Source organism: Cottoperca gobio, chromosome 5 (genome assembly GCF_900634415.1).
Source record: "Cottoperca gobio chromosome 5, fCotGob3.1, whole genome shotgun sequence".
NCBI classification, from domain to species: Eukaryota; Metazoa; Chordata; class Actinopteri; order Perciformes; family Bovichtidae; genus Cottoperca; species Cottoperca gobio.
The window spans coordinates 15,996,260-16,018,688 of NC_041359.1; the positions used below are offsets into that span (position 1 = coordinate 15,996,260).

Consider the following 22,429-nt stretch of genomic DNA (forward strand, 5'->3'; position numbering starts at 1 on the left):
TGTGCATCCCTAAATCAACCCAAAAGTATCTATCTATCTCTATAGATATCTATATACATATATATCTATAGATATCTATATACATATATATCTATAGATATCTATATACATATATATCTATATACATATATATCTATATACATATATATCTATACATATTAGATATCTATATACATATATATCTATATATATATGTATATAGATATCTATATATATCTATAGATATCTATATACATATATATACATAGATATCTATATACATATATCTATAGATATCTATATACATATATATACATAGATATCTATATACATATATATATATATATACATAGATATCTATAGATCTATATATAGATAGATATATATAGATCTATCTATATATCTATCTATAGATCTATCTATATATCTATCTATAGACAGATATATATATCTATATCTATAGATATCTATATAGATATCTATATATATATATATCTATATATATATATATATATATATATATGTCTATAGATATCTATATATATATATAGATATCTATAGATATCTATATATATAGATATCTATATACATATATATCTATAGATATCTATATACATATATATCTATAGATATCTATATACATATATATCTATACATATATATCTATATATATATATATATAGATATAGATAGATATCTATCTATATATAGACAGATATATATATATATATATATCTATATATAGATATCTATATATCTAGATATATATCTAGATATATATATATATATATCTAGATATATAGATATCTATATATCTAGATATATATATATATATATATCTAGATATATCTAGATATCTATATCTATATCTATATATATAGATATATATATATATATATAGATATGGATATAGATATCTAGATATCTAGATATATATATCGTTATTATATAATTACTGTAATTCATTCTACTTGACTCCTTTTATAATAGATTAACACTGGAAGGTGCCCCACTGAGAGTTTTTTACACCTCTTAATCACATTTTCACTTATTTACCTGATTTATTTTTTATTTTGCATATGTGTTAAAACAAATCCACATCTATATGGATAATACAGATAGTTTTAAATGACTGATATAGTTATTTGCGATGAATACTTATAGTATTTAATATTAAACCTCTACACCAGTAAATACGACAATGCTGACGGTATTTTATTATTCAGTGGTGTAACACATTAACATGGCTGTTTCTGTCGGCGTGAGGTTAATGTGATATCTTACATAATGTTTAATAACCACAGCAGTGCACACAGTGTGATATGTTGTTGGATTCATGGAGGCCTCATCACTGTGTGCAGCAGCAGCTGATGATTAGCAGCCTCTCCACGGCACATGCTCAGTCATGTACACCCAGACAACTTTGAAGGCTTAGCTGTGGCTGCTGAGGTCATTGCACTGGGAAAAAAAAAATAGACTGACTCCCTCCACTACACCGCCTCCATTTTGAATAGCCATGTAATAGGGGATTCGCATAGTTTTTGTGTGTATCGCCCACTGCGCTGCGCAGTGTCAACAAGCCACATCCAAACATCCCTCGACATGGACGACCTGTTCAGTCCGCGGAGGTAACTTGATTAACTTACCGTTTGCTTTTTTATTTTAGTTGTTTTGCATTAAATATGTCTTTTAACAATTTTGTAGCGTGACTTTGAGAACCGTTTGTGTGAAATAGTCGGAGTGTCAGTGGTCACGAAGTTCGTGTCTGGCTAACAAGCTAGCCAAATAACAGCGTAATGTAACTGTCTCGTTAGCAGCTAGCTGCTCCTGCTGGGGAAACATGTTTTTATGGTCGCTTTAATGCAGCTAACAGTTATTTGTGCAGCTATTATGTTAAATAATGTCAGTATAAGTAGGTATAATGCATCGTTTAATAAATCGGCTGGTATTCCCTCTGGGTGTATTGACATGGGTCGTTGTCGCTGTGTGTGTGTGTATGTCAGCGACATGTTGTGCACGCTAACGTTGGTATTTATTATTGATTGCATACTTTAGCTCGCAGTTAAGCACGAGCCGGAGTCAGCCAGCTGCTGTCAACCTGTTAGGATCTGACTAAGTAGCACACACTGTTCTCGTAATGGTGACCGTAAAAATTAGCAGCTCATGTATGATTGATTGACAGTCTTTTGCGGTAGCTAGCGTCGGATTTCATTCATGTAATATAAGGAAACGTCGCAGGTCACAGCTGAGATTGGTTCAGAGTGATGGAGGGGCGGGATGTTATTCTGCTGCTGAAATCACTGTGCAGTGGGAGGGGAGCTGCTCTGACAGCCAGATTTTATTGATTTTACGTCTGTGTGTGCATACTGTACAGCGTTAATTACCCGACAATTACCCGTTCATTTACAGAAGCAGACTTACTTTTGTTTTTATGCACATCATGTCTTCACGTCACACTGGTTTCACAGTTTTAACTGCTAGTTGTGTAAATGTACACAAGTACATGTTGGAAGCTTGAAATAGCATTATATTATATAATAAAAGTATTATAATAGCAGTGTTGTTTTACTGTGATGCACAATAAAACCATATTGTTTTTGAGCAGACAGACTTTGTCAACACAATTGAATTTACTTTCCTGACTGTAGGTGTCACATTATTATTAATGCACATGATAAACATGCTTTTATTTTTTGCACACCAAACTTTCTGACTTTTTTTTAAACATAATTTCCTTACTTCATAATCATTTCACATTTTTAATTGCTAGTTCTTGTGGTCACAAAACTACATTTTAGAACATTGAAATAGCAATATATTAAGAATTATCATATAAGTGTTTTTCCTTTGTTTTACTGTGATGCACAATAAAACCAGGACACTTTTTATTTGTATTATTCTTAACTTTATTTATTTTACTAATGTGAAGACTGTAGGTGGACATGTATTAAATATGCACATGATAAACATGGGATGCTTTTATTTTTTTGTATTTCAGGAGCCTGAACAGCACACAGGGCGAGATAAGAGTGGGATCAAGTCATCAGGTACACCCTGCTTGAAATATTATTTATGTCACATTTGAATAGAATTAAGTATTCTAGTATTAAGTATGCTTCTCTAACCAAAAGTCACAATTATTTATCATTTGTTGGGGGGGGGGGGGGGAAGAAATATTTAAAAAACCTCAACCTTTTGTAGTGAGGGCTACATCAATGCAAACATCTGAACAAGAAGCTCACTCGTCGCAAATGCAAACATTATAAATGAAAAATTACTTTTAACGATTAATCAATTATCAAGGGTTGGCGTTTATTTTTCTGTCACTCAACTCTTCGATTAGTTGACTTATTGTTGCAGCTCTACTTGTAGGAACACTTTTTTAAAATAAGTACGTGTACCTGCAGAGGGGTGGATTAGGCTCATTATGAAACTGCTCAGATCCGTCTCTTCAGTGTGCTTTGTTATTTGCATGTCATACAGTATGTATGCTTCTCTGTCATGTGTTGAATTTGAGGATCTATTTGAATATCTTATTTTGTGAAACAGATTCTAGCAGGTAATATTACCAAACGGCAGCAAAATCCATTTGATTATAACAAAATCCTTTATCCATTAAGTATTACTTTTTGTTGTTCACACATTTTTGATTCAAGTGTCATTTTCAAGTGTCAACATGTTTTCAAGTTGAATCACCCGTAAAATGTAAATGACAGTTTTGTAATGTCTTTATAAATGAGTCTTAAAAATCTAGTTAATAAAGTAATTTTAAAAAGTGCTTGGATTTTTGCCCTGTAAGTCTCCCTTTTTAAACAATTTTAGCAGGACCTTCAGCTGCTGTTTTCATTGATGTGGTCTAATAAGTGTTTGCTGGTTTTTGTCTCGTCTTTGGTTTCACTGCAGGCTAAACTTCCAGAGTTGCAGCCGCGGCCTGCTCCGGGTTTACAGATGCAGACAGAGAGTGAGGATCTGATGTGGACGCCGGGGGTCAATGACTGTGACCTTCTCATGTACCTCCGAGCTGCCAGGTCAGTGTCTGCACTAAACTGCTTCAAATCTCTGGCACTTTGATAAACTTTGTCCGTGTTGAGTCGTGTTGCTAGCACCTTTGCAAAAGGGGGCAAACATATTTATGGAGAATTTTACAATAAAGTCTTATAATTAAATTGCAGCCATGTCCTTACTAAACAACAATGCATCAGCTTTTTGAAAAGAAAACCTCAATAGAGGCTCAGTACAGGCTGTTAACACTGCTAGTTTTCTGCTGGAGACAGCATTCAGTGATTCAGAATCACTCCTTGGAATCAGACTGAAAATGTAAAACCTCACCCTCATTTATTTCACCTATTAATTTTTTAAGGAGCATGGCAGCGTTTGCAGGGATGTGTGATGGTGGATCGACAGAGGATGGATGTTTAGCAGCCTCCCGTGATGATACCACACTCAACGCGCTCAACATGGTGCGGAGCTCAACTTGAAATATATTCATCAGTATCCAGCAATTCAAAGAACAAAAATATTGTGTTGAAGATTTACAAAAACATAAATGTTTTTCTCAATTCCAGCTACATGCAAGTCATTATGATGCGGCAAAAGCTCTCCAGCGTCTGGTTAAGAAGCCTCTGCCGAAGCTCATTGAGAAATGCTGGTCGGAGGATGATGTGGTGAGACGCCTTTAGCTAGTAATACAGCACTGAAGGTCAGTCACTGTTAGTCCTTAACAGTTTGTGCAGGCAGATAAAATCCTCGGTGATGAAAAGGATGCAAACCGTTTATGTATTTAACTATACTTAACATGTTCGACAGTGCAGGGATTGTAAATGAAAAGTTCTCTGATCAGAAACTGGCAGTTTACTCAACTTTGTTTTTAACCGCTACCGTAGTTTTAAACGGTAAATCAGGTTATTACTTCATTATAATAACTGTGTTTTTAATAGATGTTGCAATATATCACAAGATTAACATTATCTATACTGGTGCCTTTTTATTTTGCAACTGTATATTATTTAATTTTATCCACCACCACCCTCCTTCCTTGTTCCTTCCACAGAAACGCTTCATCAAAGGCCTGAGACAGTATGGAAAGAATTTCTTTCGCATCCGGAAAGACTTTCTGCCCAGCAAAAAGACTGTAATTAAACACTTTCGTTTTTTGCAGACAGAACAATTTGTAATGCCTCCAGTGATTTCAAGGTGGTTGTATTTTTGATTAGAAACATAACTTCAATTGGTCCTGTGTTCTTCTCATCAGGGGGAGCTGATCACCTTCTATTACCACTGGAAGAAAACTCCCGAGGCTGCAGGAACAAGAGCTTATCGGCAGCAACGACGACAGCCGTCCTCTCGCAAAGCCAAGACTCGCTCTGCGGCAGTTCCTGTGACCCCATCGCAAAACTATTCAGGTGAACACTTGGAGTTCCTTTAGAACTGTGTTGCCATTTTTGTTCCCCCAACTCCTGCAGAGTTTCATAGTTGTGTGGCAGTCATCGGAGCTGGACGTCTTCATTAAAGCTGATCTTTTCCTTTGCAGTGGATGCGAGTTCTGCCAGTGAGGATGATCTCGATAGTGAAGACAGTGAACAGGAAATCAAGAGCTGCACCCACTGTGGGACAACGAGTGAGTACACATCTTTATTTGTGATTTATTGGCCAGTATTCTTTTTTTTTTTAATACTAATGTTTTACAATGTTTTTCTGTAAAAGCCTTTTACAATATGAGAAATAGCAATTCTCATACTACTTGGGTACTTTCTTTGACACCCATGTCTGTAATGCATTATAAACATGCTTATAATGTGTTATAATCTGCTTATAGCACTGTTTAATTATAGTTATAATATCAATTTAGAGTACGACACAATGGAAACATTACATCAGTCATTATAAAATACCTTTAATATCTTATTACTGTTGTTATAAAGCATTTTGAGTGCTTATAACTATAATTCTATAGATTTTAATGCAATATAAGTATGTTTATAATTCATTATAGACATGGGCGTCATAGAAAGTGTTACCAGTACTTGAAAGTGCTTTAAACAGTTTGTGAAACTCGTGCCTAAAGCATTTTTCCCCAAACAGGTTCTAAGGATTGGCACCAGGGCCGAAGAGACGACCCGTTGCTGTGCACGACTTGTCGCACGTATGAAAACAAACACGGATGTCTGCCGCCAGCTCCAAAATCCGCAGGCGCTCCATTCATGTTTAAACCTGTTAAAGAGGAAGAGGAGGTGAACAGCAAGCATGGCATGAGGACACGGAGAAGCAGAGCACCTGTAAGCCTGAGGCTCATACTGTTATCTTTATTACTAGTAATTAACACTCAAAAGAAACTGTCTTTTGTCAGCTTTGTATTTCATTGTGATATACAGAAGACCCTTATTAAATCTGTCAAAAATAATTTACTTTGACTTTTTAGCTCGGAAAATATCCTGCACATTTGGGGAAATGTGTCTTTTTCTTGTATGTGTATTTAACAGTATTAACTACTGAATTTCTTTTTTTTTTTTTAAAGCAGCTGTCATCTTTAAGAAGTGGCCACAGAAGGCTCACGGGCTCCCCCACCAGTGAGGAGCAGTCCAGCAGCCAGCCCTCCCCGGGAGGAGCAACTTCTAATTCTTTGAGATCGTCTTCCACAGATAATAAGAACGAATCCAGCAAGAAGACGAACAAGGTAAACATAATCTACACATTTCTTTGACACCATCTTATCAGACCAACTCTTCCGTTGAGTTGATGAAAGTTTAGCTCGTCCCAACCTACATGTAAATGAAAGTGACATGTAAAACTGCTGCAGCCATAGATGCTTGTTGAATATCACTCATTGAGGTTTTGTGTCATCCTTGTTCTCTGTCAATAATTAACACCACTGTGTAAATGTCGTGGTGTCCACAGAAGATAAAAGAGGAGGTAACGTCACCAAAGACAACAAAACGTGTGCGGGAGAGTCCTGCTCAGGAGCCTGACGAGCCGGAAAAAGTTACACCTAAAAGGCCGAAGACACAGGTGAGAGGGAACACTTTGTGTCAAAGAAATACCATTTGGGTAAAAAACTTCTCCAAAGGTCGTCATGGATCCTTGAAATCCTTGAAAGTTTGTGGATTTGAGGGGGGGGGGGGGAGGGGCGAATCAAGGTCTTAAAAGTTTTAGAAAATAGACATGGGTCTTTGAAAGTATTGGAATTTATATATTTTGTAAAGAAATTAAATTTTTTAAACTTAATTCTGTCTCAAAACCGTAACACAGCAGCACAACTGAGACGCATTCAAGCCTCTCTCTCTTTATAATTGTTGTCTGTGAGCTTCTGTAAAGCCTGCTAGTTCTCATTATAAACATTCTCAGTGTTATAACCGTAATTAACCTTGATCCATGTCTCAAACTATGCTGTGTTGGGTCCTTGAATATGTGGGAATTAGGCCTGGAAAGTCCGTGAATTAGACGTTTAATAAGTTGTGGGCTACCTAATAATATATTGCTCGCAATATTTGACGACATCATTTGTTTGCGTGTTCCTCCAGGATCCACGGGGCTCGCGGTCAGAGGGAGAGGCCGAGGTAGAGGAGGAAAGCTCTTCAGAAAGTCGCAGTGCTCAGGACGACGGCAGCAGTGACACCAAAGACATCGATCAGGACAACCGCAGCTCCTCTCCCAGCATTTCCAGCCCTCAGCAGGGCAACGAGAGCGACTCTGACTCGTCTGCCCAGCCGAACGGCGTCCCATCAGAGCCTGGTGCTCCTGCTGCTGTGTTGGCTGACACACCAGTCCCACAGGTCATTCCCTCTCTGGGCCATCCCATCACTCCTCAACAAATGCAAAGCAGCCCCCCTGCTAATCCCGCTCATAGCCCCCCTCCTCCTTCTCCAGACCCCCCTCAGGCTGCTGCTGGTCAGCCAGCGGGCCCAAACAGCCGGCCACAGCCCGCCTCTCACTCTCTCACTGGTCCACCACCTCTTCCATCAGCGCTGGGTCAGGACTCTCCTCTTTCTCCAGCATTTCAGGTCCCACCTGCTCTCAGCTCTGCACAGGCTCTGCAGCCTCATGGCCTGTCGCCTCAGGCCCCCCTGCGACCCCCACCCTTCTTTAGGGAGGCTCAGCTCCCCCAGCCTCCTGGCCCACAAATCAAGCCTCCTCCCACCACTCCAATCCCAAGTTCACACAAACAGATGCCTCACCAGTCTTCTACACCTTTCCCTCAGATGCCTTCCAACCTCCCCCCTCCCCCTGCTCTAAAGCCACTAAATTCTCTGCCCAACCCGCATCCTCCGGGTGCCCCCCCTCCCCCTCTTCAGCTCATGCCGCAGCCTTTGCCAATGCAGTCCCTTCCTCCCCAACTTCCTGTGATCTCTCAGGTGCAGACCAACCCTGGAAAAAGCATGACTTCTTCTCACCCACCTGCTGCAGCCTCACACCCTCTCCCCTCTGTAACATCTTCTGCTATTGGCCCCGTCCCGAGCCTCCAGCCCTCATTCCCGCCTCTTCCTCTGAGACCCTCGCCGGCCATCACAGCAGGAGGATCACAAATTCAGATTAAAGAAGAGCCACTGGATGAGATGGAAGAGGCCGAGAGCCCGCCGTCTCCACCTCGGAGCCCCTCGCCTGAGCCCACCATCATCAACATGGCAAGCCATGCCAGCCAGTCTGCACGGTATGTAGGAAGACATTCTTCTTCATCAGAAAAATAAATGTTTCACTCATCTTGTAAGATGTGGAAGTTTTTTACAAGGGATAGATGTTTCGGTAATTTTGCTTTTGTTAGCCCCATTAACTGGTAACTAACCAGTTCCTTTTTTTTTTGTGGAAAGAATAAGGTAAAATGTCGGAAATACAAGAGTCCCTTTTCCTTTCTGGAACTTCATTGTCTCAGCGATCTTTGGCGCCGCATTTCAAAACGCTATCTCTATTTAGATTTGCTGAAATTTGTGTTGTAAATGTCTTGCGTTTTATTTTATGTTGGCTTTGCTAAAGTTCAATTGCCTCTAGAGGAGCGAAAACAAGCTGTGAACACTGACATATTATCACTTAATATGTGTATAAGTATGTGATTGTTCAGCAGCCATTTTTGCTGAAAATATCTGCACTGCTGCTGATGACAACAACGCTGTTAGAGCAATGAGAGAGAATTAAAATAGTAAAGTTGCGAACTGGAAACTAAAATGATTAGCTGAAAAACGAAAGTTTCATAGAGCTGAAGAAGACTACTAAGTTTTGTAATTCTCTAAAGCTTCACTTCGAGCAACCCCCATTAAAAAAAAAAAAAGTAGTGAACCCATGTTAAAAAAATATTGACAATGTTTACAAAAGTAAAAATGTCTGCTTGTGAGCATAGCTACATGAAGTGTGGTTGATCAAGTTGAAGCTGTTTGCAGTTGTACATGCCCCTTAGTCTTCCTTTACAAATATGTGGTTTCCATTTTACAGTTAAACTGTGGGCGTGTCGGATTACTGATGCGGTTGCCATTTGGACTTTGTTGGGAAGGCAGTTTTTGTTAAGTTAATTGATTCCCGCAATACGGTTGCCGCCTGAAATGATATTAGACCTGACAGGAATTGTGCCCAAAACTACCATTAAATGAATCATGTTGCTATTTTTGGTGAACGTTTATTGTACTCATACTCAGTCATACTTGAATCTATTTCTTTCAGGTTTATCAAACACTTGGATCGTGGTTACAACTCCTGTGCGAGAACAGACCTGTTCTTCACTCCACTTACGTCCTCCAAGCTTGCCAAGAAAAGGGAGGAGGCCGTGGAAAAGTCGAGGAGAGATGCTGAGCTCAGTGCTCGACAAGAACGCGAAAGGGAAAAAGACAGAGAGAGAGAGAGAGAAAGGGAGGCAGACAGAAATGCTGTGAGTCTATTCCTTCTTTTTTGTTTTTTTTTAACATCTTTCTGTCACAAAACTTACATGAGTTATAAAATCTTTGGTGAAAAGGTTTGACTGAAAAGACAAAATGATTGGTTTTAGCTAGACTGGATTGACTGAAATGTTCAATATAATCTTATGATAAAAAAAAAGGGACATTTGCCACAGGAATAAGACTAAATTAAGAAATAGCCGACAAAGTTAAGAGAAAAAACATTGTCGACTAAAACTATGAAGGATAAAAATGGCAAAAAATTTGATAACATTAATAAGCATTTTCATCTAAAGAGTAAGGCTAAGACAACATCTAAAGTAGCTGCTAAATGAACATAGTCTCACACACTTCCTTTGCTTACAGAGAGCCTCCAGCTCCTCCCACGACAGTCGTATGAGCGATGTTCAGATGACTGCTCAGGGCCACGGACGTCATTCCTTTGAGCAGATGCCCACCACTGTAGCCGCTGTGCCCCCCTACATTGGCCCTGATACACCTGCTCTGCGCACCCTGAGTGAATACGCCCGACCCCATGTCATGTCACCCTCCAACCGCAACCACCCTTTCTACGTGTCCTTGAGCCCTGGCGACCCCTTGTTGGCCTACCACATGCCGGGCCTGTACAGCGCTGAACCCAGCCTCAGAGAGCGCGAGCTCAGGAACCTCCGAGACAGAGAGCTCCGTGAGAGGATGAAGCCTGGCTATGAGGTCAAGCCCCCAGATATGGAAACTCTACACCCCTCGGCCAACCCCATGGAGCACTTTGCCAGACACGGGGCGATCGGTCTCCCCCACATACCCGGGCCTCCCCACCACTTTGCCCCCTTCTATCCTGGGATGAACCACCTGGAGCGGGAGAGGATGATGCTGGCAGTGCCTCAGATGCGCCCGGATCTGAGTTACGCTGAGCGACTCACTGCAGAGCGGCTTCACACAGAGAGGATGGCATCTGTGGGGGCCGACCCCACCAATAGGCTGCAGCTGCTCAATGTGACGCCGCATCATCACCAGCACTCTCACATTCACTCCCACCTCCACCTGCACCAACAGGATCCCCTCGGTCAAGGTGAGCTTGAAGGTATTTTCCTAACCACTATTCCTTGACCTTTTATGTATAACGTCATCAAATGTGAGGGGGAATTCAAAAGGACTTAACTGCCGCAATAAGAGAATCTGACTGTACTCACTACGCTACGTTATTATATGACAGCAAATGCTATTGATATGGGTCTGACATCGCTTTAAATGTTGCTGCCGCAAGGAATTGTGGGTGAATAAGAAAGGAAGCATTGAAGCACCTTTCCTTATCTTTCAGAGAATTTGACCAGCTCTTATCACGGCTGCCACTTAGATACTTCCGGGTCATTTCAAGAACTTTTATAAGCAAAACAATCCTGTTCGACCGAGAAGTTAATTAGGCAGTAGTAACATATCCTGTGGTGAGCAGTTGACCTGCATTAACTGAATGATTGTATTTCTTTATCCAGGTCAAGGCCCTCATCCTCTAGACGCTCTGGGACCCGGCACACGTTTGGCCCGCTACCCCTACCCTGGCGGACCGAACCCAAACGCTTTACTCGAACTTCCTCATGATCATGAGATGCTGCGCCACCCACTGTTTGGTTCGTAATCTCAACTCTTTAGTTATTATTATTGGCTATTATTTGGCTGGGACAGTGCATATTATTAACATTTCTGAAAATAAGCCGGAGTTAGCCATAAAGGCTTATTGTCATCTTTAATCCCCAGGCAGGCAATAGTTAAAAGCCCAGACGTTAGGAAGTAAAGCACAGAAAATACAATGAACAATAGAAGCAGTGAAAAAAGTATGAGGATACAAACAGAGCCTGCACTACTTTGAGACAAGAGTTCTGATAGGAGAGGATGCTGGCGCTGCTTGTTCGCCGCTTCTCCTGCTAGTTGTAGTTCTAGTTTAAGTCTGTTCTACTTGGATTCTACTGAATTACAAACCATGTTTGGATAACCGCTGCTACCTGTTGCTGGCACTTTCCACTGCTATCGACAGCTCCAGGACTACTAACGCTAGCTGGCTTCCAACGAGCCAGTCAGCTACAACGGTCAGCTTTCTGTTGCCAGTGGGCCACAATACGTCCACCACTGTTTCACCACCGCTACGATGATCATCATCGAACACCTGCCTTGAGGAGATAAAAGCTTGGATGAAAGAACATTTCCTTCAATTAAATAGCTCAAAAACAGAGGCTATTTTAGTTGGCACACCACACCAGGTCCAGTCTTCCCCTATAACTCACACCACTTTTTCTGGTCAAAACATCCCCCTATCACCATCAGTCACCAACCTGTGTAAGATTTGACCCTCATCTGACCTTTGACACCCACATCAAACATCTGTGCAAGACCTCCTTCTACCACCTCAGGAATATTGCAAAACTCCGCCCCACATTCTCCCTGTCAAATTTGTTGTTGTCCTGCATTTTAGCGCCTTGAGATTGCGTTTAGCTTTGAAAGGCGCTTTATAAATACAATTTTTTATTATTATTATTATTATTATTATTATTATTATTATTATTATTATTATTATTATTATTAAGAGAGACAGCTCTTACAACACAGAAAATCAACAGATAGCATGACAACACAATGTTTGGCCTGGTGACGTGTGGATATTATATACAGAGACTATAATAAGCAGGATTACCTCCTACACTAAGCATAATAATGAAAAATAAGACATAAAACAACATGAAAACACGTCACTGTTCACAAGTATTTTTCCAATTCGGTCTTTTCATATCTATGTTTTCCGTAGGAGCAGCATATCCACGAGAGCTGCATGGTCAGATTCCTCAGATGTCTGCTGCTCACCAGCTCCAGGCCATGCATGCTCAGTCTGCAGAGCTGCAGAGGATGGCTATGGAGCAGCAGTGGCTGCATGCGCATCACCTGCATGGAGGCCCTCTCCCGAGTCAGGAAGATTATTACAGGTGAGGTTTCTCAATGTCTTTTTTAGTGCACGGGCTGAAACGATCACTTGAGGAATACACCAGAGAGAAAATAAAATCTGATCTTTCAGTGTAAAAAGCATCACATTATTATAGTAGCTATGCAGCTTAATAGAACTTCATAATATATCAAATCCCTTAGTATTTACACTGGCTGTTGACATTTTCTCTACTATGGAGCCAAAATTATGACTTTGATACGATACCCGACTAAAGTATCTTGATGCAGATGCTGGAACTATACCACGACAAATGCCTAAAACATCAGGAAAAGTAGTGGAATAACAGATGACAGAGCATAAAACCTTCTTATTTTTTTATTATCATTAAAACAAAAACACTGAAGATATTTTAAACTTATCAATGCTATACAGTAAAGGATGTGAAAAAAGCCATAAAACAGGAGTTAACTATTGTACCACAGTGTGTTTTTACATTTTAATATCCAATCAGAACTGGAGAAACTCTTTATTAAGATCAGGCCTTCACATCTGCACGTCACACTGCTAATTATAACAAGTGTGAGCTATACTGTAAGGCAGCTATTTTGTTGAGTCGCTCTTTAACTAAATGCTCTGAGTGGATTTAAGTTCCCTCTGATAAGCAGTGATGCCGCGTTTATGTCTAGAGCTTTTATTGTGAAAGGTAAGAAAGAGTGCACTGCTGTTGCCATTGACAAGGTGGAAGCAATACACAACTTCTTTATTTCATTACCTTCCTAAGTATAGGCGCGACTCATAACCATCAGCTACAGTACTTTAGTGCCATATTTCGCTCCCCTCCATCTGCTTTTTCGATAAGCCGTGGGCGGTCACCAAGAGCATTTGCATTTGCAGCGTACATATGAGAGAAAAACATGCCCACTATGCCTGCAGCAAGTGGAAGCAGCTGCACACACACACACTGCCCTCTCATAACTCATAAATACACTTCTTATTAAAACATTTATTCTTAATCAGTACTAATAAAAATGCGGTATTATACCGTTTTTAATAGCAGGGTATTGTGATATGTTTCTAGTATTGGTATACCGTGCAACACTACATCCTTCCACATTGCTTAGTTAAACTCATGTGAAATGTGTTTCATAGCTAAAAGTGTTGACCTTGTTTCTTTGTTTCTGTTTGCTGAAGCCGTCTGAAGAAAGAAGGTGACAAGCCATCTTGAGTGCCAGGTGGTGCATGCCATGAAACCCTACACTCATACCCAAATAGAATACTGTGTACTTTTAAAACTGTAAGAGAATATTTGTGTGTCAATTTTTTTGTTTTAATATATTTTAGAAAAATCTTTGTGGATCTTTATGTGCATTCCTTGTTCAGCACTTAATAGGACTGTCAAAGTCCGTCTGAGATTTTCATATCACTTCAGACTTTATACTAGTTTTTATTATGAAAATAACAAACAATCTCATGCATTCAAGTGAGATTTAAAGTGACAGATTTTCTCTAACAAACTGTAAAACTGTTTCATATGCAGTGATATGAATTTGCTAAAAAGAAATAGCTCTTATAAAGGATATGAAAACAGACAGACTTTGGTGTTAAGTTTTAATATCTATCTATGATTTCTAAATGATTTCCTTGTACAGAATGACATTTAAATCAGTGTTTGAATGATTGTAATGACCTAGCATGACTCAGCCTTCATTTTTCACCAAACTAGAATAGCAAGTTGCATTGTGGTGTTTAGACTTTGAAAGCATAGTAGAGGTTGGTTTTACTCTTAAATCTGCTAAATATTTGTCTAAATCCTAAAGTTTTATATATCAAGATATCTTTTCACAGTATAACCGAAGCTTTTATTCGCTCATTTTTGAGATTGTAAATATTACATGTTCACAATATTCTATATGAACGAGTACTATTGATATAGCAGTAGATGTGAACACTTGACCCTCGATTCAGCACGATAGCAGTAAATCCTAAGCTAAAAACAGTATATAGTATTATAAGGTAAGATACTTATTAATTGGACCATGACCTGTCTCTAAGGCAGAAAGTTGTATTAGAATAATGTATTTACATTGTTTTGATGAGAGTAAATGAATTGGAGAGATACTAAATCTTGCATTTTAATGGAATTTTTAAAAGAACTGCCTCTAAATTCAATATTTATGTGACATAATATTAAAGTGTATCCATTGCATATTTATTTCAATAAATATTTCTGCAATGACACCTTATTCTCTTTGCACTTGGAGTTCCTCTATAACAGCCTGTGGTATACACAGTGTGCACACCTAGCTAAAACTAAGACTGTCCTGCAGTAAATTCTACCTTCATGAAGTTTATAATCAGTTTTTGTTGAAACAGTTTTAGCGAGATCTGATTCAACTATTTTTAACGATAAAGTTTAGTTTATTTCAGTCGTTTCCAACTTGTACAACTCAAATGCACAGTATGATAAATAATAAGTCATTATTATTGAATTAGTGACTAACTAAAGCAAACTTATACTGACTGAAAAGGTTTAGGCTGAAGTTTAGTACATCTACCCTTTTTACATTAATAAAATATATGTATATTATATTCCTAAAAAGTCCCAAACAAAAATGTATATATACACACTAGTGTCCATACCTCAGTTTTATTTGTTAATAGATTCAAAACCATACTTAAAAATAAGGTTATTAAGTTTATTACACATTTTCATTTCCTTTTCCAAACTATTTCACAAATGATGTCCTTTTGACTGTTATACATCTTTTTTTTTTGCAATTGTTCTAATTTTTGTAAACATACACATTTCTCTTAGTTCATACTGACTCACTTTAATTAGGAACAACCTCTATATACAGTCTGGAATAAATACATTTTTTACTTTATACATTAATTGAAATTACAGGTGTTTCTGTTATTTTGTCCACCCTGTTAATATCATTGACGGCTTAATTACAGAAACACCTCTGTATGATGTAATGTGTTGGACTGCATTAGTTTTAGCTCGGTGCACCTAATAAACTGACAACAGAGCGTATTTACTTTGTGACAATAACAGTATACTTTCTGTTGCCGCTGTTTTTTCTTCCACACGTCAAATTGGACAGAGGAGCGTAATGTATTCATGGTTTTATTGCATTTAATCAAAGTTATTGCACAACATGTGCATACATGAAAAATCACATTTTGTTATGAAGTGTTCTGACAATTGATCTTTACACAATATATGACGGTGACAACAGCAGATCATATAGGGGTAACGCAAATTTTGCTTATATTAGTTATTCTTAAGCTTTACATTTTGTTGCAACACAGGATGTGACAGATCTCAGCACACACACTGACCTTTTCACTACACAGTATTTTAGTTCCCAACATGTAGGGATGAGAGTCATTTAAGGCGTCTTAAGTTTATTACCAGAGTACGAAACAAGAAAAGACTTGAATGGCACTGAGTGCCTAAAAATGCACACTAAAAAGATGTGTTGTATTTTATTGCTTAGAGCATTTTAAACAACACGTTTTATAGCTGTTTCCAAGTTCCGAATTGGTGTATCCACCCCGTGATTCGGATACGCTCATACTACATCCTTCCGCCAAGTTCCATGAAATGGGCCGTGCAGTTTTTCTGTAATCCTGCTGACAGACAAACAAACAAAGAGACAAATCGAGCCAAAAACATAACCTCCTTGGCGGAGATAACAATCTGCAAAAAAAGATTACATTCTTCTCCGTGTAGTTTAATAATGTGGTTTTACCTTGTCTGAAACTATTCAAATGAAATGGTCTAAAAGTGGAAAATGATTCTGACCTGCTCGCAACTTGTGAGACTGTGATGAGAGGTCACAGGTCGGTATGTCTTTGTATTGAAGGGGCACTAAGCCAAAACTTTTGGGAACCACTGGTTTAGACGATGCTTACCCATCATGCACAGCTCGTGCTGTTACATACTGAACCTTTTCTTACAACAATGCAAGTTTCTTTCAGGTTTTCATCCTCTGTTTCTTCCTCTACAAATACATTCCACATACACTTAACTTCTGCTGAAAAACTCTACAAGCTGCCTTTACAACTTAGCTCAAATTGCATCCGTATGACATACAAAGCCATGACATTCACAAACGGCACGTGTTAAAAGAGTATGAGCTTCTGTGCTTACGTAATGGTCCACATATCAACATCAGTTTATCCAGAACTGAAACATCAAAGTTATTAAAAGTTTAAAATGCAGCTGAAATGTTTTCATGACTAAAAGAAAATATTGGCACTATTTTTCTTATTGTCAACAAATTCCATGAAAGTACCAAAAGCAACGATGTGTTAGTCCGTCTCTCAATACTTTCACACTTCTCAATCCTGTCTGTGGCTCTCAACCCCAAGCCAATCTGTTAGGACGTCTTACGTCTGGTTACAAATGTGACGTGCACATTTTATATTTTTCCTAAACTAAAAATGAGCACTTTGACATTTAAATACTTATATTACATTGAGCTATAATTGTTCAACATTTTTTTATCTTTGAAATGTTCTCCTTTATGTTTTATTAGAACCTCTCTAGAGTATGCCACCCCCACATTTCAAACACATTTTGAAAATAATTATTTTTGAGTATTTACAGCAGCAGGATGGTGGTTACATCAGGCTTTGGTTACACAAAGACAATACTAGTTATTAGGAATAATTCCTTTTTGGTTTGTCTCTTTTCATGGAATCTTTTGACGATTAGAAACATAGAAAATCACCAGACCTTAACTTCCTCAGGCTGAAAAGAACTTAAAACATCAGTTTGCTGACTTCTACCTTTACATGCTGTATTGTAACTTGGAAACCAATGCAAACACTGAGGCAGTAGAATATACAGTACATATATGGTAAATATATCTTTACAGATGGACCCAAGTGAAAATGTTTGGAAATGAATCTCCTCTTCTCTCTCTTGTGTACATGTCTCAAGAAGGATTCTTCTTCTTCACATACTGCCGCAGGTACTGGATGGCCGACAGTGCACTCACATTTGCTAGCAGAGCTGAAGAGGATTTCAATAAAGGTTACTTTGAAGAATTGAATGTCAAATCACCAAATTATACAGTACTCTTCATGTGTAATACTTAAAAACCCCCGAAAATGTGGTTTCAAATACCAAGTATTTCTCATCAGATTTTACATCCATAATCACCATTCAGGAAGAAGCTGGTGGAAAAAAGGTCTAAAGGAGTTTCATACCTGCTTTCCAGGCATCAGCAGCCTCTGGATCAGAGGATTTTAACACCCAGGAGGCAAAAGCGATGCAGACTAAACACATATCTGACTGCTTCAGTGTGGAGAAGATGCCCTCTTGTCCTGTAGGAGACATAAACATGAAAAAAAATCATTTAATTGTAGTTTTGCTTTGTTTACATCCAGTCCTGTGTATGACAGAGCTCTGACTTACTTGTTGTCTGTATAACTTCCAAAACCCTCTGCTGCACTGCTAACTCACTAAAAACCTGAGAAGGAGTTGAAGAGACTCTCCTCACAGTGAGCACTGTTATTGGTGGATCCGCACTTTTGATGGTGATCTTCTCAGCCTCACCTGGGAACACCCAGGCCCCAGATCTCCTGCACCAGATGCTCCCTTTGCCAGGGAAGCGAATCTTCCTCAAACTATTCCAGGTGTTAAATCCATGTGGGGCCGCCGCCCCGCAATCAGTACCCTGTATGAAAGCGTGTGACACGACCCTGATTGGAGAGATGTCGTCCTCCTCCTCATAGTCTGCACTCAAGAAAACATAGTCCGGGTTTGGGAATGTGAGTTCTCTGATGATGGGACGAGAACAAGAGAAAATGGGGATGAGTTTCTCCTCACTGAGCGGAGAATCGTGGAGGAAGGAGAATGACTTTTTATTGGATGCACAAAGAGTGAAGTCAAACACAGGAGCCACTGAGATGTCCTTTGGATCATAGACGGTGACACACCGAGAGTCACTCTGTGTTTTATCCTCTCTGAAGAAGTATTCAAACACTCCAGGGAAGGATATTTGATCATGTTCCTCCAGAAAAGGTATTCGTGTTCCAAGGCTGTCGCTCGCTTTTAAAACCACGTTTTCCTCCAGAGACGAACAGCTGCTGAGAAACGGACTGCTCTCATCATGACCAATTAGCAACTGCAAAGATAAATTCCTCGGTGTTGAGAGCTTGTACGTTGTGCATGCTTTTGCTTTTTGTTATCCGTCTCGGCAAAGCAAGTTCGCTTGAAATTAAAGCATTTGAGTCCTGATCATCAAAACATTTCCTTTCAAAGTCCTCCGAAGGCACAGGTGTCTCTTTTCCATCAGAGCCTGTGGACTCCTCCTCCTCATGTGCTAAAGAGTAAAGAGAGTCACTCTTGCTTTGTTGGTTTTTGCTTTGAGGGTCAGGACTGGGGTTCCTACTGGCGCCAAGAAATTGGCAGTACTCTTCTTCAAAATCGGAGTTGAAAAACTCACAGCTTGAACGATCGGGCTTGGATTCGTCCGGCTGCGTGGAATAATCTGAATCAGCAGTGTCGGAGGTATCCATCAGACCACCATCAGACGAATTGTACTCTATCGTGTCGACCAAAGAGCTGTGATCATCTATGTCTGGTGTCACTGTTTCTTGTGTTTCCCTGGGAGATGTGCTTCCTCCCATCCTGAGCTGCAAAATGTCATTTATCGTCAATTTTTCCATTTCATCCCAAAAAGCAGAAATGGCGTACACAGGTCGAGTGTGGCCTGCTGCTTCGGCATATGTTTCTGGGCTGTCCACCACATGGCAAGGTGTTACAATTAAATCAGGAATGGGGAGAAGCTGTTGTCCTGAAGAACAACCAGATGCTGAAAGATTCATCTCATGCTTTTGAAGTCCAGGTGTATCCGAGGGCAGCGTGCTGCGTGTGTCGTTATCACATGTGGCGTTGTCATCTGGCATTTTGTTAGCACTTTGGCCAGCAGATGGCTGAACATTGGTGCTGTCATGACCTTCACAGTCGGTAGCTGTTACAACGCAACAGAGAGGGCTATCACAAGAATCCCTGTCCTGCATATTGTCTGCATCGGTATTCTCAGTCAGATTGAACAGATGGCTGTTTTCAGTCAGAGATAATGAGCTTTGCAATTGTTGGTGATCCACGAGAAGATGCTGAAGTTCCTCCACTGATTCAGTAGCTGACAGATAACTTTCAGAGTCAAAACTATGAGTGGAAAAGAACTCAACACCGTCGTCAAGCTCGTCAGACTCCACACTGTCCAACCGTGACGGGTATTTTGGTGTAAATGTGTTGTGCGGTTTTGCGTCTATTGCTGGCTCAGTGCTGATGTCTCTGGGGGAATGAGACATCACCAGTTTTTCTGACAAATTGTCTTCTTCACTAGACGTTAAAGACATTTGCGATGAATCTGAAATGACATCCATGTGAACGCTCTCAGGATCTGCTTCAGCACTTGAATACCCTCTTGATTTATTAACCAAGTTTTGGTCTGCTTGTGTGACATACTCTGTGTCCGTCCCTCCCTCAAAGTCATTACTATCTTTCATTATCTCTAACTTAACACCGTTTTCAAGCAATCTCTCCTGCCCAGGTCTGCACATGTGATTGTCCTTACGAGTTTTTTTTTGTCTTCTTTTTTTTTTCACAGAGGGGGCTCGCACTCGCTGTCGTGCAGCATTGTCGTTCACTGTCACGAACCAACGCTCTTTTTCTGCTCTTAATGCAACGCCACTCCTCACTCTGTCTGTAGAGTGCAGCTCATTCACATTTAGCTCTGTTTGATTGAAAGAAAGTGGGTCAGGTGACTGAATGGATTTGAGTTCATGAATGTGACTCTCCATTTGCTCTTCTCCATCCTCTTTGTTCAGCTCTGTTGACTCTCCATCTGAAGACTGAACATTTAGTTGCTCAGTTTGCAGTGTGGTTGTGATGTTGGCTTTTGTCTCCTCTGTGAGGTGCTCTGCTGTGTTGATGGTTCCTTCAGGATAATCAAGGCATATTTCAGCTTGTGTTGTAAGATCATACTTTGCAGCAGTGCTCTGCTGTGGCTCCTGTTGGCCTGTGCCGAACACTGAACTCGAGTTTGCTGAATCCTCTGAATCACTGAGGTTCGGGCTATCATGGCAGGCAAGCAAAGGCTGCAGCTGACCGCACTCCTCGCTCTCCTCATAGAAGACCGTCCAGTCATCGTTTGCAATGTGCATGCTGTGATCTAAATCATCCATTTTGATACCTCACATGCTCCTCAATCTGAAAAAAGAAGATAAACCATGAAGAAGGTCAGTGTGTGAAAGGTTGCAGATTGAGGTATTTTGCTGATAAATAATGAAAGTGTCCCTGTGCAATGTGTAGCAGTACATCATTGGTATCCCCGCTGGGTTATAGATGCAGTTCCATCAACACATTAGAGTTAAATATAGAGCGTGCGTTTGTCTGGAGCTTAACTTTGCTTGTAATCAGCTGTCATTAGGAAACTGATGTGCAGAAATTAAACAAGCTCCTGTATAGTTCTAAACTCGACAGGTCAGCAAAGCAACACCAGAGTACCACGGTCACAAGATCCATAACAGATCCCAAAATACTCTAGTCATATGACCTGATATGAAAAATTCAGCTGTCCAATGTCAGGGCATAACATACTGTATCCACTTAACAAACATACTCAGTGGGGTCATTGCAATGTTTATAATTCCTTATATTTTGTATTGTTTTAGGATTTTATTATTTTCAGGTGTGGAGTTGTTAGAATCACTCGGACTTTGTTTTTGCTCTACGTCAAAGTCGTTAAAGGTCTAGTCTATTACATGATCAACATGAAGCATATAGCTACAGTACATTGGTGTTAATGTTTTTCTGTAGTAGAAAGAAAACCTACCTGTTGCAGAAGGACGAAGCGTCCACTTTGAAGGTGTCCGTTCTTTCTCCCTGCAGGAACAATTCAGCTCTGATGTCCGTCTGTCCTTGCATTATGTCAAACTGGGCCTTGCACTCAGCTGTTATAAATAGAGTAGTATGTCCAGTCACATGTAGCTGCAGACGTCCGTCCCTCTATTACAAGAGGTATGACATTTCAGTACCTTAAAATACAAGCCCCCACCCCCTACAGTTATTAGAGGTGACATCCAAAATCAATTCCATTATTAACATGGTAGAAGTTCAAAAGACACATTTTGGATGGATCATGGGTATTTTATACATATATATACGTACAAAGTCATGCATAGCCTACATTTCTTTCTTAATTTACGATCCCAGAGCATTAAACATCTAGCCTTAGTCTCAATTCTTACACAAAAAAACCACTTAAACTCTTTGAAATCTAAAACACCATTGTGAGCATCAACATCAAGAAATCTTGAGATAGAAACACGTTTTTAAATCCACCCTGAAACAAAAACAGCATTGCGATTTTCCAAAAGATTTTTGAGTACATCTGTTCCTGTGGATATTTTAATTTTTTTATTTAGCCTTTATTTATACAGGTAAAATCTCATTGAGATCAATCTCATTTTTAAGAGAAACCTGATCAGATGGTAACAGTACCATACAAAGTTACAGACAGACAGGACACTAAACACAGAGGCAACGTCATAAAAACAATTGTAATTGAAATTGCAAAGAGCGTAGAATTAGGTATTGCGAGAACAAACACCGACAGATCAATTCTCCAGATTTTTTTTA

The 22,429-nt window shown here is 39.5% G+C and overlaps 2 protein-coding genes across 6 annotated transcripts; one reads left to right on the top strand and one right to left on the bottom strand.

Moving 5' to 3' along the window:
• The first annotated feature begins 1,315 nt into the window (after positions 1-1,315).
• Positions 1,316-15,005, top strand: rereb (arginine-glutamic acid dipeptide (RE) repeats b). Of its 5 annotated transcripts, none has more exons than XM_029431233.1 (17): positions 1,317-1,607; positions 2,978-3,026; positions 3,883-4,007; positions 4,340-4,439; positions 4,545-4,643; positions 5,030-5,110; positions 5,231-5,381; positions 5,510-5,596; positions 6,061-6,254; positions 6,494-6,652; positions 6,874-6,984; positions 7,497-8,623; positions 9,622-9,826; positions 10,200-10,914; positions 11,324-11,458; positions 12,628-12,802; positions 13,954-15,005. In XM_029431233.1, the coding sequence occupies exons 1-17, from the start codon at positions 1,582-1,584 to the stop codon at positions 13,985-13,987; spliced, it is 3,573 nt and encodes a 1,190-aa protein (XP_029287093.1). In that variant the 5' UTR covers positions 1,317-1,581; the 3' UTR covers positions 13,988-15,005. The 5 variants fall into 5 exon arrangements, with proteins under 5 accessions (XP_029287097.1, XP_029287093.1, XP_029287095.1 ...); XM_029431235.1 differs by having other exon boundaries at positions 12,634-12,802; XM_029431234.1 differs by having other exon boundaries at positions 6,497-6,652.
• An 873-nt stretch (positions 15,006-15,878) lies between these two features.
• Positions 15,879-21,747, bottom strand: perm1b (PPARGC1 and ESRR induced regulator, muscle 1b). The gene is given in 5 exon segments (XM_029431238.1): positions 15,879-17,788; positions 17,986-18,102; positions 18,194-18,947; positions 18,949-20,998; positions 21,624-21,747. Coding segments are annotated over 4 exon segments (2,973 nt in total). The 5' UTR covers positions 20,974-20,998; positions 21,624-21,747; the 3' UTR covers positions 15,879-17,711.
• Positions 21,748-22,429: the final 682 nt, after the last annotated feature.

Coding starts and splice junctions, on each gene's coding strand:
- rereb (XM_029431233.1), top strand. CDS start 1,582: ATGGACGACCTGTTCAGTCCGCGGAG. Junction 4,440..4,544: donor CACTCAACGCGCTCAACATG/GTGCGGAGCTCA, acceptor TCTCAATTCCAG/CTACATGCAAGTCATTATGA. Junction 9,827..10,199: donor GGGAGGCAGACAGAAATGCT/GTGAGTCTATTC, acceptor CTTTGCTTACAG/AGAGCCTCCAGCTCCTCCCA.